This window comes from Gouania willdenowi, chromosome 17 (genome assembly GCF_900634775.1).
Source record: "Gouania willdenowi chromosome 17, fGouWil2.1, whole genome shotgun sequence".
Taxonomy (NCBI): Eukaryota; Metazoa; Chordata; class Actinopteri; order Blenniiformes; family Gobiesocidae; genus Gouania; species Gouania willdenowi.
In genome coordinates, this window is record NC_041060.1 from 15,142,621 (window position 1) to 15,158,446 (window position 15,826).

Consider the following 15,826-nt stretch of genomic DNA (forward strand, 5'->3'; position numbering starts at 1 on the left):
AAATTTTAGGAAAAATAAAGTTCTGTTTTAAATTTTTAATAGATGGCACTATGCATAAATGCATCGCCTTCAAAGTAAAAGCACTATTAAACGGGTCAGCAGCTTTAAGGTCCCGATTGAGACACATGTGGCCTTTGAGCAGCCCCCAATGTAAATGCACAAAACTACTCCAAAAATACACAAAATGACAGAAGAATGCACAAACAGAAAGTAATAAATGATTAAAAACATAAAATACAACTAAAATACACAAAATGCAACTAAATTAATATGACTTCAAAAACACACAAGATGACAACAAACAGTCAAAACAGTAGCAGAAAAATAGACAACAACAACAACAACAACAACAACAAAAACAAAACACAACTGAAAATATCAATGTTACTTTTTTAAAAAAGCACAAAAGTTGACCGCAAAAATACACAAAATGACAGAATAATACACAAAAGGACAACAAAAATACACAAAATTCAGCTATAATATTCAACATTACTTCTAAAACACACAATATAATAACAAACATAAAAAACTGTAGCAGAAAAATAGACAAAACAAAAAGACAACAAAAAAAAATCAAAATTACTTTAAAAAAAAAAACTCAACGGTTGACTAAAAAAATACACAAAATGACAACAAAAACACAACTTTAAATAAAAAAAAATACTTAAAAAAACACAAAAGATCACTGCAAAAATTCACAAAATGAAAACAAAAATACACAAAGTAATGAATTATGCAAATTTGAACAAAATACAACAAAAATACGCAAAAGACAACAACAACAAAAAAAAAGTTAATTTCTTAAAAAACGCAAAAGATGACTGGGAAAATATACAAAATGAAAATACAGAAAGTAATAAATGATGCAAAGGTGAACAAAAATACATGAAATGACTGGAAAAATGTGGACACAAATTCAGAAATAATATTTAAAAAACAACAACAACAACAACAACAAAAAACACACGCGCGCCCATACGCGCACACAAACGCGGTAGTGGCGCCGTAGGAAAGAAGACGGTCGAGTCTCGGATCTGTATCTCGGAGGAGGAGGAGGAGGAGGAGGAGGAGGAGGAGGAGGCGCTGGCGTCGCCTGCAGGAATCCAGATGTAAAGTGTTCACAGGAGTCAATATGCGCTGAGGGGGACTGAGTCAGGAAGCCTCAGTGGTTATTTACCAAAGATTACCTCTCGGCACCGACAGACACACGTGAATCAGAGGAAAAACACACACTACTGAATACACACACTCGCTTGGGACAAGTTGTGATTTGAGAGGAAACGGGAGCGGAGATGAACACCAGTGATGCTAAAGAGTACCTCGCACGGAGGGAGATACCTCAACTCTTTGAGGTGAGCTGCACAATGTTACTGATGGTGTTTGCTATAATGTCTGTAGAATTGGATGAAACTGAGTTCAGCTGCAACTGAATGATGGAATGATTCCTTATACCACCTGTATCATGTATATGTTACTATGCACAGAGGACCATGCGCTAAATTGCATTGTAAGCAGAGAGAGAGATAAAAAAAAACCTGATCTATTTCTAGACACATTGTAACGTCGTTACATTGTGTACCTTCTAAATGTCCCTCTCCACTGCAACTGGTAAAAAAACTAAATAATACAGGGGAGTGTAAATGTCAAATATTTAGGTTTAGTAATTGAAAAAACTTGTATTTTATTTCATTGTCGTTATATTAGTGAAGGAAATAACCGATCTATAGAGCAAAGACACCCATACCTCCCAACTTCTCCTGACTCATCTGACGATGATGATGATGATGATGATGATGATGATGATGATGATGATGATGAATTTGTATTTATTTTTGTATTTATTTTGATCTCCATTAACTGTAACAAGTACAGCTACTCTTCCTGGAGTTAATCCAGCATGCTGCTTTCAAAACAATATTTACACCAGTTTTCATTGCACCACTGTGATAAAAATAATAATAATAATAATTAAAACCTCCACCCACACCTCACACACACACACACACACACACATACACTCAAAAGTACAAATGTACAAAGGACCTAGTATATACTAATATTGGATATAAGTACATGAGAGATGATGACTTAACGCCTTGTGTGTTATTATTATAATACATATAATACAGGTAATGACAGCATTCATTTGGCCACTAATGGTCTAATTGATTAGACCACCAACCCACTAATGGTTTAATCAATTTTAATGGTGAATGAAACACAAAGTTTGTATATGAGAAGATGCCTTTTCAAAAATGACTATTGCTATTGGTTATTACACCTTTTACAGTTCTGAAGTAAGGCCACCAGGAGGCGCCCTATAGTCAATGCCTAAACAAGCTCAACGAGCTCCTTGCAAATTTGTAAAGGAGCTACAGCTCTACTCTGAGCTCCTCCCAGAAAACTGGATAATTTCATTTTCATGTATTTATTTAGCACACATTAAAGAAAAAAAAACAAAAACAAACAACGTTAAATGTGCAAGGAGGGAACAAAGTCCAAAGGGCTTGTATCAGAGCTCCACCCCTTTCAATAAACACAAAACAAATCAGAATAGGGGCTACCAAATAAACACTTGTAAAATCATGAGACAAAATGCTTGATTTAAACTTTGCTATTGGAGGAAAAAATAGTAATTAAACAAAGTACACAAAAATTTATATCAAAAGACAAATGAAAATATTGAACAAAATATGAATTGAAAATCAAAACAGATATACATATACATACATATATACTGTAATGGTAGAATTATATGCACATTATAATTCTAAGCTACATGCTAACACCCATTTCCACATGCGAATACAAACATACATATTACACATGGATTGTAATCATGGTGGCATAGAGTAAAGTGAGAGAGGGCATAACATCATAACCTTCTTTCCATGTTTCATTTCCCATTTGTCACCTATAGAGTGAGCCTAAATGTCGTGTAAATATAGAATGTATTATTTCATTTGCCAAGAAGGTAATATTTTCATCTGCATTTATTTGTTTGTTTGTTTGTTTGCAGGATTTTGTCAAAAGTACTCAATGAATTTTGACAAATTTTAACCAAAGATATACCAATCCTTATCTCTCCTTAATGGAGAAATTAAAAACATTCATATCTCGGTTTGCAATATGTCGATCTTTATATTTGACTCACTTATGTCGGGTTGGTTTCTCAATTACTCCACTGAGTTTCATCTGTATCAGATACAGACTGAATATTTTATCGTTCATTTTTCAGAAAAAGAATGGGGTGCGCATACATTTGGACCTAGTTTATTGTTATTAATGGGGATAGAAATTTCTTCTTAACCTTTAAAGTGTAAAGTTTGTTACCATGATCAGAATCACTGATCCAAATAACTGCAAATATCTGTCAAAGAGGAGATTTGACGTTTTGCAAAGGTTCGACCTCTCTTAGTGCTCTTTCACAATAAATAGATTTAACAAACTCCACGCACAGAAATAAGTGTGTTGTGTAATAAACCACATTTAAACAAATGAAAGCAACAAAATTAGGTTTCAAGAGTGCCCACAACGTCCTTGCTTCAGGCTTTCAAACAAGAAAAATACAGCAGAAGGTTGAAATAAGATATTGTTATATAATTTATAAGATTTATAGACAGGCACTTAAGAGAGATTAAAAGAATAGGCTTTCATAATCAAATGGAATAATATTTTCCTGAGGGGATTGCAAATGTGCTCATCTACCTAATTAGACTCAGTATGTGGATGGTGCAGTTAATGCATGCATTCGATCACTGTCTGTTTACTAGCAGTCGCTTCTAATTGCAATGAACAATGAACTCGCACATCATTATAACTAAATGTAAATGCTGACAAATGTTGCTTGTATAACAAAGCCGTCATGTTCAATTGTCTGTCTTATATCATTGGGAAAATTCCCTTTATGTGTTGTTTTTTTTTTTTTGTCTGGAGCTTGTGGGGAAAAAAAGGGTGGAGATATGGGGAAGTTGAAGAGGAAAGTCTTGTTATGAAGCCTGTGGGATTCAGAAGGTAAATGTCAAACACCATACGCTTGATTTATGTTTTTGGCTGGGAGGTAACTTCCTCATCCATCAGAGTCGTTGGCTTTCCTTCCAGATAATAACAATAGAGTCATCGAGCTCTGTGTTGGACTTGATTCATTTCCAACTAAATTCGATGTTTTGTTGCCCTTGTGGAGAAAAGCCAAGACGAGCAGCTCTGTACCTTTGAACCTACAATCATTAACCTCTCCTTCACTCCTGTTCCACCCCCCCACCCCCGTCTCCTCCACTTGTTCCTGCAGAGCCTGCTGACAGGTCTGATGTACTACCGGCCTGATGACCCCATCGAATACTTGGAAGTATGTCTGAAGAAAGTCAAGGAGCTGGGGGGAGCAGACAAGGTGCGATGGGATACATTTGTGGGTCAGGAGAAGAAGCCCCTCCCCCCTCTCAATGGAGGCCAATCACGTCGGTCCCTCTTCAGAAATGGTGAGGAATAAATCTATTGATGCCTCTGGTTTCACAAACGTTCCCCTACAGCCTTTTACATTTTGACTTCATAAATGTACAATCATTTACTGTAGATTTCTAAAAATCTAAAGAAATTAATTTTATGGATTAAAGTTTAAAACAACTCAAATTATGTATGAAGTTAAATACAGAGCACTGCCAAAAAATGTATTACAATTCTTTTTTGGCAGTGGCTATCCGTACGGCTGCCGTATCAATATACCGACATTCTATCCATACGCAGCACCCCTATTTGGCCAGTTTAGGTAACGTGATAGGTCAGTTTGGGTCACGTGACTAAGACTAAAACTTACCCTAAACCTAACCATAACCCTAAAAATTGTTGCGATATTGGGTTATAACCTAACCCTAACCCTAACCCTAAACCTAAGCCCAGCTAAACCTAACCCTAACCTGGACGCTATATATATATATATATATATATATATATATATATATATAATTTATTTTGTCCTTTGTGAAATAGCTTGGAAGTATGGGCAGGACTATAAGCGTTAAGCGTCATTCTGTCCCTTCTCAAGCATTGCTGGGGCTCTTTTTAAGCGAGCAAATGATTGCTTTATATTGTTTTGTTATGTTTGAGACAAATAATTAAATAAATCAAATCAAATTTAGACAGTGTTACTCAGGATGTAATTATTTTTCATCACTTTTCTGTATTGCATTAAAGCAGTGTTTCTCAAATGGGGGTATGTGTATAGGGGGACGTGATGGTACTACATGGGGTACTTGAACGGGAGAGTGGAAAATTAACAAATGAAAGCATTAAAAGTTTGAGGTTTTATATTGTTCATATTTAGTTAAAAATAATAATGATGAAAATGATGATGGAAATGATCTTGATTAGAACATGAACTAAAAATAAAAGGGTCAGTCTTGTTTCATGCCAGGCGGGAGATGACCAGAAACAATAAAAACTATACAAATAAATCCATTCAGGAGTCACAAAATATTATTTCATTCCACTTCCTCTTCAAAATGTGTTGTCACTCACTCATTCCATCATTATGCTCAAAGTTGTTTTTTTAAAAGTATTCTGAGCAAAATGTTGTAATTGGACAAAGGGGGTACTTGGATTCAGAAATAAGAGAAAAGGGGGTGACCCAAAAATGTTTAAGAACCACTGCATTCAAGCATGAAACTCCTGCTCACTAAAAAAAATTTCAACAAAAAAGTCAGATGGGGAAGCGTTTGCTGACAGCCTGAAGGCAAGGCGCAGCTGTGTGAGACACTGTTTCTAGACTGATTTGACTCCAATAAACACCTGAAACACCAGAAATCCCAACAACACATCACAGCCAAAACAAGAGGTAGTCTGCAGAGTATTAGAGCGGCATCTACTGTAATATATTTCTGCTAAAATTAAAGTAGTTATTAATACATTTGTGTGTCCACCTAGTCATTGAAATAATACCAGTCATTGATTTCAACAAGTCCGTTCATCTTGGATAAGTTTCACTCCAGTGGTCAATGTTGTGCTTCAGATTAACCAAAAGTCACTACTTTTTATATGTGAAACATGTGAGTATCAGAAGATAATGCACATTTTGTAACAACATGTAAATTTAACACAGGAAAACAGGAGTGCTCCCTCCTACCTTTTTACGCTGAGGAAGCATTGTTTTTTTTTTTTTTTTTAGCTTTTGAAGAAATAACCCAATGAATTGAATTTATTCCACCTGTTAACTATGACTGGCTGGTATAGTATGAAACAAATGCAGATGGTTTTTATTTGTGGTTTGGATATTTGGTTTGCAGCTGTGTTGGAGCTGTCCACAGTAGCTCGGGAACCACTGGAATTGATTTTTGAACTTATTGGTTGATGACTGACTCACATATTTGCCCTTTAAAAACACAACATCCAGGAAATTCTTTTTTTTTCCATTTTGATCGATGGCCGTTATTCATGTGTTGGCATCATTTAAAGGAACTGATTCTTCTCCCAGAACCCCAAATTATACTTATTAACTCTCATGACTGAATAAATTTCAGTTAGTACAACTTCATATTTTTTTTTTTGTTGTTTTTATGTTATTTTTGCTCACTAAGTTATTGTTATATAATCATTGCATTATTTTTTTCTTCTACTGACATGTCAAACATCACTTATGACCATTTGTGTATTCCTCTTTCTGTTTATGTGACAGTGTTGCCAGAAAGCCCCAATTTTCCCTACAGAAGGTACGACCGCCTCCCGCCCATCAGCCAGTTCTCCATCGAGAGCGACTCAGACCTGTCGGAGACGGCCGAGCTCATAGAGGAATATGAGGTGTTTGATCCGTCCAGGCCTCGACCCAAAGTCATCCTTGTCATTGGTAAAAGACTTGCACAGCACACATTAAACATTAAGAATGGTGTCCACACAGAATGCTGCATTTCCTCATCGGAAAATGCATATGTTGCTCATATGAAGTCCTATTATGTTAACAGGTGGCCAAAAGTGGTCCAAAAGTGGCAAAAACGTGGCAAGAAAAGAGTGAAAAGTGACTAAAATGGACCAAAAGGCCAAAAAATAGGAAAATTTAAAAAGGAATTAAGTGCTATGGTCAAAATGTGGCAAACAATAGTGTAAAAAGGGCAAAAATGGGGAACAAAAAGAGGTAAAATGTAGGGAAAAAATGAAACAAGGGATATTTATTGGGCAAATGGTATATTATTGGGATTAAAACTGGCCAACAAAAATAAAGGACAAAAATGGGATAATAGTGTCCAAAATAACTTGCAAAAATGGACAAAAAATGGGTGAAAAAGGGACATTTATTGACAAAAGGTAGCTCAAGCTGGAAAAAAAGTGTCAGAACCTTTTGAAAAGGGGCAAAACTGGGATAAAGGAAGTTGCAAAATGGCCAAAAGGGGGTTAAAGTTCCCCTTTTCTGGAGGAATAATAATTAAAATTAAAATTAAAACATAAAGAGCCACAAGTTGAGCATCACTGACCTAATAACAGCTTCTACATGGTGTCTCTGATAATGTAGTGAGCTGGTCTGGACAGAAAATGCCAGGGCTGAATTTTGGCCCCAGTCCACCCCTGGTTCCTATTATAACATTCATGCAACCAGCATGGATCACCAGTGTGTCTAATCACTGGAACACAATATTAACAAGGAGCTATTAAAACACAAGAGAAATGCAATATGGAAGTATTTTATCATCTAAAAAAACATGTGTCCCGACTCCTCAATGAGATTTCTGTGTGCGTGTGAAAGTGCTCGTGGTAACACAGTGTTCTTCCTGCTATGTTGTGCATAACTCCTCCTCTCTTTGTGTTTATCAGTGGTTTAGATCTTGTTGCATGCCACTCACTGCATTAGAAAGTCACGGGCCTCCTAATCTGATTTTCCCTGACATATCTGCATTAACCTGTCAAAGACATTCATGAATCCAAACAATTGAGTGTGGCAGCGATACAGTGGAAGTAATGACTGACTCACAAATCCAGCTTTTTATAAATTTATCCTAAAATAGTTTATTAGAGGCTGTTCAAACGCTGGGGGAAGAAAAGTCTACAGCACTATTCAAAAAGCCTTTTGACATCCGTCTGCTGCGGTGTGTATTGGTTATTGTGCGATGCTCAGGCTGCCTGGAGAGCGAATGATAGCTTTTTGTCTTCACAGCATAAAGCCAGTTCCCCTCTCTTCTTGGTGAACACATTGTGCCCTGTCTTGAAAGGAAAACAGCATGGCAGCAGCTGTCATTTCTGTGGAACAATCAGGGGGTGTGTTTGGTTTGTCAGACCAGACCGGCACAGACAGGGAGAGATGGACTAAGCATGTGACAAGAGGATGTTTCTGAATACAATAAGTTTTTATTATATACCCCTCATGTTGATCTTGTTGGGTTCTTTCTTTCTTTCTTACTATGGACCATATATTTTGTTAAGCGCCCTGAGATGACTTTGTTGTAATTTGCGCTATATAAATGAAGTTGAGTTGAGTTATATCACATGTCAAACTCAAGGCCTGGGGGCCAGATCCGGCCCTTTAGAGCATTTAATATGGCCTTGAGGACAAATGCCCACATCCCAGAAAGACAGAGCAAAACTTTTCCCTGGCTTGATTGATCCCCCCTTTTTTTTTCTTATTTGATGTTATGGTTATGAAATTGAAATTTGATGACTGAGTGCTTTGATGTGTTCCTTTGATATCGAGAAAGTGACTGTATTCTGAATGCACTCAAACGAAAGAGCAACTGTACCTGAATGCAGTTGCCTGGAATGAGTGTTCCAAAATACGTATTCTGAATACACGTGTTCAGATACTACACAACACTGTATATAGATATATATATTTATTTATTTATTAGTTTTTTTATTCTATTTTTCTTTTTTTTCTTTCGTTCTGTCTCTTTTAATACTTGTCATATCTTTCCATACTCATCACAAGGATGTTTTATTTATTTTTCTCCTCTGCCCTTGTAACATAAAACAAAATATGCCTAATAAAAAATTGATCACAAAAAAAAAAAGAAATCATGAATTGCGTAAATTGCTGAGTAATTCAGTCGTAGATATCCAAGTCCCTTCAAATAGATAGATTCAATGAAACTGCACAATATTTGCCAGGTCGCACAGTTTTTCCATGCTTATATCACATGATGACAGTCATTTTAATCTCAAATTGGTGATTTTTTTTTTTTCCCAAAATTCTGCCATTTTTTTCAATTTATTCGACACAAAAATTGAAGTGAATATCCTGCAGGGACTGATATCTGTTACTAATGTTGGAGCACTCAGTCAAGACCGGTCTTGGTCTTGAGACCACATTTTGGAGGTCTTGGTCTCATCTCGGTCTCGAAACAGGCAAACTCTTTTCTGTTAGTCGAGACCAGCACTGACCTGCTTTTCTTCAACTTCATTAATGTAATAACAAGCACTTGGAACTGTTCCGAAATAATTCATATTCTAATTTGTCCTAAAACATTTACCTTTAGCTCACTGGTTGTTCTGCCTCCTTGAAAATCTTCACCACTGCCTAATGAAAAAGCTCAGACATCAGTCCAACTTATTTCAGAGACCAAAAACAGGGTGTCACAACCTGCTGAGAGCTGCTGGCCAGATCATTGCAAACACGGCAATCTCTGCAAAACTCTAAACATTTCCCAACAAGCTAGTGGCTATAGACAAGAGAAAGGTCATCCAACAGGGTCATATCTCTAACCTTAGCTCATTACCGTATTTGGAATGACCTTGGTCTAGAAATAGTTGGAGAAAAAGACAACCTATCAATCAGTGAAACAGGGAGCTTGTTGTTTGACCCCTAAGTTTAAATATATCTCAATGATACACTGACTCAAAAATGAAGGCATCGAAGCTCTTTACTATGATGTATTGAACAGTTAACCTTAGCTGAAAAGAGTATAAACCTTATACTATTGAGATGTTAAATACTTTGATACACTTCACTGGACAGAAATACCTCTGATCACATACTTTAGGCCTGACAAATATGGTAATTGTTTTGTGGACTTATCAGTGGCTTTTAAATGCATACACCGGTTTATTGGAACAAATTTGTCAATATTTGAGATTTTTGCAGGTTGTGCTTTGAAAGAGTTACAGACACCTTGTTTTTGTCCGTGAAATGTATTTAAAAAGAAAACTAAAAATAAAGAGATAATACTCTTCACCTGCTCAATCACGTCATGGTTTTCAAAATAGAATTTTATGTTCTTGGTCTTAAGTCGGTTTCGACTCCCAAAAGTCTTGGTCTTGTCTCTGTAGTTAGCCCACTGTCTTTAGATGCTGCAAAAATAATACTATTTCCTCCTGTCACAGTAAAACTGTCTGCTTATTTAGCACTATCATATTTACGCTAACTGAGGTGCTTCAGTAGGTATAAACAACTCCTAAGCCTCAAGCTGTGTGTTTGTTTGTGATGATTATGATTTCTACACTTGTTGGGGTTTTTTATCATCAGAAAATGATGGAAATGAGTTCCTTTCAGGGACTCACATTCTATGAAGAGATTTAGTTGAAGCAAATGCAGTGCCCCAGATATGTGACAAATAACAAGAGACAGGCACAGTGTGGATCGAGGTGGTCAGAAAATGAGATTCAGAAGCTCAGCAGTAACACCTTCACTGACTATTGGCTTGTGAGATGTAACCAAACAGGATATCTGTTGGTTGCCTTGCCTCTATTAAAAGAACATGGTTATTCCACCTGAATTAGAATACAAAGAATTGTTTTTAACAATAAAAACCTTTGGTGTGTACAGGCTTTTATTGGAACTGAAGTAAATTTTAATTACATAGCTGTTATTTACAGTAAATCCAACCACTAATCAAATTAGTGTTTGGCACTAGAGTTAACTCAGTGTTTTTCAACACTGGGGGTACGCAATGGCACTACATGGGGTACTTGAGAGAGGGAAAGTGGAAAATAAACAAAGAACGCATTAAACATATGGGGTTTTATAAAGTTAAAGATGACAATCCTAATAATGATGATACTGATATTGATTAGAACATGAACTGAAAATACAAAAGTCAGTCTTGGTCCCACACCATGTTAGAGAATTGATAAAAAAAACTAGAGATACATCTATTTATGAGACACTAAATACTGTTTCATTCTACTTATTTACTATGAGATTCTTTAAAATGTGTGTTATCACTGAATAATTTCATCATTATGTTCTATAGTTGCTTTTTCACAGTATTCTAAACATTTTTTTGTAGTCGGACAAAAGGGGGTACTTGGATTCAGAAATAAAAGAAGGGGGTACTTGAGCCAAAAGAGTTTGAGAACCACTGAACTTATTGACTTCATTATTCTCTCGGCTCTTAGACTTCAAAAAGATCCTTCCCAATGACTCTGCTTGTTTTCTTCCTAATTCTGTTTCACTCTTTTAACCAGGATTCATTTTAGAGAAGTTGACATTTAGTATGGTAATGATAGCAATAAAAAAACAGGAGTCTGATATAACAATGTGTTATATCAGATTATTCTATTTTTTAGATTTTTTTATTTTGTTTGTATTGTGTTTTTGCTAAAATGTTAGAACATTGACTCATTGCTCTGTGCATCCAGCTGTCACTCAGTAAGCTGTGAAAATAGGAACGTTTCTTGAAAATGTAGGAGGTGAAGACACCTTTTTTTCCCTTTTTGCACACGACTCCTCCATTTACACTTGCAGAACAAAGGAAACATCCAACACGTATTAAGATAGTCACACAGTCTTGTTAAAAAACAATAATTATGTGCGAAAAAAAGCTGCGTCATGCACACGTACCGTATTTTTCTCACTCTTACACACATTTGCCTACACTTTAATAGATGCTTTCACACTCAATTTGTATAAAAATGTTCCCAACAACAACTGCTCTCCCTCTGCGCCTACAGGTGGCCCTGGCAGTGGCAAAGGAACACAAAGCCTGAAGATTGCAGAGCGTTACGGCTTCCAGTACGTGTCCGTCGGTGAGCTTCTGAGGAGGAAGATGATCCACAACGCCACCAGCAACAGAAAGTGGAGTCTGATTGCTAAAATTATCACCAACGGAGAACTGGCACCACAGGTAGCAGCAAAACATATTTAAGGGGCCGAGGGGAGGCTTTGTTATTATGACACAGAGTGTATCCATGTACTATCAGGTCATTATTCACTGCATGTGTGTAATGACTGACTCATTAGTAGCTAATCACAAATGCTTACTCATCCTATCAGTATCTTTACAGGATAATAACAGACTTAATCAAGCTCAAATACACCTCTGTTGAAGTGAGTCTTATCAGTTGTATAAGCACTGATATATTCTACTCAAGTAAAGTATACTATTACTTGATTGAAATTAGGGATAGGCGATATAGACTAAAAAAATTATCGCAATAAATCTGGTATTAATCATAACGATAAATAAATACAATAAATAAATAAAACAATTCCCAACTTCAAGTATAAATATGTCTCTTACAAGCACAAATGAATTTGAATACATCAACACTAGACACATTACCAACTTTGTCTTGTGAACACGTGAAATATAATTTAAAAAATATTGTGTTTCGCAAGTTGGGACGGATGAATAGTGAGGTTAGCTTAAAACTAACAATTTCACACTACATGCGACATGTTAGCTTTTATCCTTCCATACAAGTGTTAAATCTGACCATAAACAGTAAGACGTGTACTTTTTACTTGGTCTATTCCTTCTATGAAGTGGTTAGCTTTAGCTCGTAGCCCAGGCCCTTATGTGTTGGTGTGTTAGCGTAGCATAGTTAGCTTTAGTGGAGTTTCCAGTTCATAATTGTTGCGGCGGGTTCATCTCTGTCATTGTGTTTGTGGGAACTTTGGGTGGACGTGACGGAGGAACTTGGACTGGTTCCCTTTCTAGTCTTAAGTTGTGGCCATGATCTATTGCAGTACAGCGGCGTCAGGTGAGCCGTGACAAGCACCGCCGTCTGTGTGTGTGTGAGGGGAGGAAGGGGCGGTGGCGCACACCGCGGAGGCTCCGCAGTGGAACTTCCGTGAACAGCGCTTCGCTCTAGAGAATAATAAGTTGTTGACAAAATACCTGGGGGCAACTTTGGCCGTGGAACAAGGTTTTTTTGGGGAATTCTTGGCTAAATTGTGAGACAAATGGCCCGTGGCACTCGCTAATTTCTGACTTGGGAATATATTGTTTCTATTGTGGGATGACATATTCTAACCGGTGAGAATGTTTTTGACGATATATCGTCAACGATCACATATCGCACATTCTTAATTAAAATTGTACTCAAGTACAAGTAAGTCATACATCAAATACACAAGTACAAGTAAAAAGTAGCTTAAATAAACTGTACTAAAAGTAAAGTTACTAGTTACTTTCACACACACACACACACGTTTATTATTGGTAATAATAAATCTTGCCACGGTTCCCTTGCATACAGTAAACATGTCATGTATTAACTTAAAAAGGAAAAGACCAAATCTTGCACAATTGGAACTTTATTTTCCACAAAGGCATCTGTATAAAATAAAAGGTTTGTCAAAATGTACAATTCTTTTAAAAGTAAAATAACCAATAAATAACCAATAAATTCAATTAAAAAAATAAATAAATTCTCAGTCTCTAAGTATAGCTAAATTTATGAACTCTAGAAAAAGGATGCAACAAAATTTAGTTTTTCCGGTTTCTGTTAAATGCTGCCACACAGTGACACAGCCTTTGGATTTAGCAATATATTACAGGTGTGATTAAAACATTTTTAACCGATTTCTGATCGTCTCCATTTTTGATAATTCTGTATGTAAGCAACAAAAAGAGCAAACTTTCATTGCTTGTCAGCAAATACAGGAACAGATGAAAGTGTACATAATTGCAAATATGACTTATCTCGTACAAATATATGGGTTCATGTTAAATTTGAGGTTCAGATGTATTGACAGTTACTCAGTGTTACATTATATTCTGACTCTGTGATGTTCCACTCACTGCTTGTTGGCTGAAGAGAAGGAAATGTACTTCTTGTACCATGGCAGCACTCTGCTGGTACAAATAATCCAGAAGCTGAATGTCTGCCATTACTGTCAGTTCACTACTGACCTCCAAAGGCTGTTTATCTTCAACTCACTGCACGAGCATATGACTGGCCTTTTCTGTCCATCAATCATCTTTATTTGTAGAGCTTTTCATACAAATAAATGCAGCTCAATATAGAGATTCAAACCTACCAAAATTAAAATTAAATGAATGAATGAATAAATGTGAAAAACAACAAAAAGGAAAATTGAAAATTAAATACAAATACACATTTTTAACTTTTATTCATTTAATTATTTATTTTTATACATATAATAAAAATGTATTTTTGTTTTGTTTTTATTTTTACTTTTGTTCTTTTATTATTTATTTTGTCCTAAGTGTGTCTGTGTTAATTTTTATTTTATTTATTTAATGATGTATTTATATTTTAACTTTTCTATTTTTTTTCCGACTTACATGTATTTATTTTTATTTTTTATTTTTCACATTTATTTATTTAATTTTAATTTTTAACTTCCCTCAAAGTGCTTCATAGCACTATATACCTGTAACACCCTGCTGACACAAATATGTTGACTCATTATTAATGAATAGGTACCCGTTGATCTTTGTGCTGGTTTTGTAAATGGGCACATGAACACATGCACTCACTGTTATGATCAATCAAGAGGCTTCCAGGGATGTCCAGAAGCGTAGGAGACGGGCGGAATCGTCTACCACTCTCTTTCTGGCTGCCTTCTACTCTTAAAGCTGCAGTTCGTAGAATCCTCTCTCCGCTCCATTTTTCTGAACGCTCTTAGCGAATTTTTTCTCAATATAGACTAATGACAAATGTATGGACTTTATCTAACATGAACTAACATATCACTCTAATTACTGTCCGGAGCAACGTGGCTGCTGTCGTTAGCTCATCCCCACCAGAGGGCTCACAGAGGCGGCTGTGATCCCTGCTGACTGCTGCTCTGAGCGGAATGACAATCATCACTCCGCTTCCAGACTGTAGAATTATTTCACCTTGAATAAGCTTATCTTGGTTATCACTCTCTCTCTAACACCTGTGTGTGTGTGTGCGTGTGTGTGTGGTGGGGGGGGCGGACCAATGCCCAGTCACGGGGATCCAAGAGGACACAAAGCGATCCGTTTCTCTTCAGTATGTTTGTGGTTTTAAACTGTTGCTTCTCCACCTCGGTCTGCCTTTTCCTTTGATTTGCTGTGTAACTGTTGTGTCTAACGCTGTTATGGAGACTTCTGCTGGGACGTCATTACACTATTACTACCGAGGGTACCTGAACGCCCCTCGACTTCAGTCGAGCAGCCAATAGCTCATGGAGCACAGGTGTTACTTACCCCTTTAGCACCGAAAGAATATCTGTAATATTACGTGAATATCTGTAAAAGTCAGGTTTTTCTATTAGATCAATTCTTTGTCATCATTATCATGGATAGCAGATTTCAACTTGTAAATGCATCATTCAAACAAAAACTAGATGAGAAAATACATCATGTTAAGAAAAGTGCTACAAAATATACAGAAGAAAAGCCACATGCAACAAAAGCCACCATATAACATTGTTTTTGCTAAATTTTCCGGTGGGGGCATGCCCCCCGACCCCTGTAGGTGTCACGCATCATCGGCGGCAACTCGCCACGACTTTTAGCCTTGTACTTTTTTTTTTTAAGCCTACTACTTTTTTTTTTAGATGTCTCTGGGCTTCAAATACATGCACATGTGATGACCGTGATTATACATTTCTAAACACACTAATCATTTATATTGTTCTTGTTTTGAGTTGATATTAGGATAAATCAATCACATATTAAATACATTATTGGGGGGA

At 36.4% G+C, this 15,826-nt stretch overlaps 1 protein-coding gene across 1 annotated transcript in view; it reads left to right on the forward strand.

Moving 5' to 3' along the window:
* Nucleotides 1–1,071: 1,071 nt before the first annotated feature.
* Nucleotides 1,072–15,826, forward strand: part of ak5 (adenylate kinase 5) — a 77,149-nt gene continuing 62,394 nt past the window's right edge. The window contains exons 1-4 of the mRNA XM_028473582.1: nucleotides 1,072–1,355; nucleotides 4,292–4,478; nucleotides 6,668–6,835; nucleotides 11,863–12,035. Of these exons, the coding sequence (XP_028329383.1) occupies nucleotides 1,296–1,355; nucleotides 4,292–4,478; nucleotides 6,668–6,835; nucleotides 11,863–12,035 (588 nt within the window). The 5' untranslated portion in view covers nucleotides 1,072–1,295. The remainder of the gene's footprint in view (nucleotides 1,356–4,291; nucleotides 4,479–6,667; nucleotides 6,836–11,862; nucleotides 12,036–15,826) is intronic.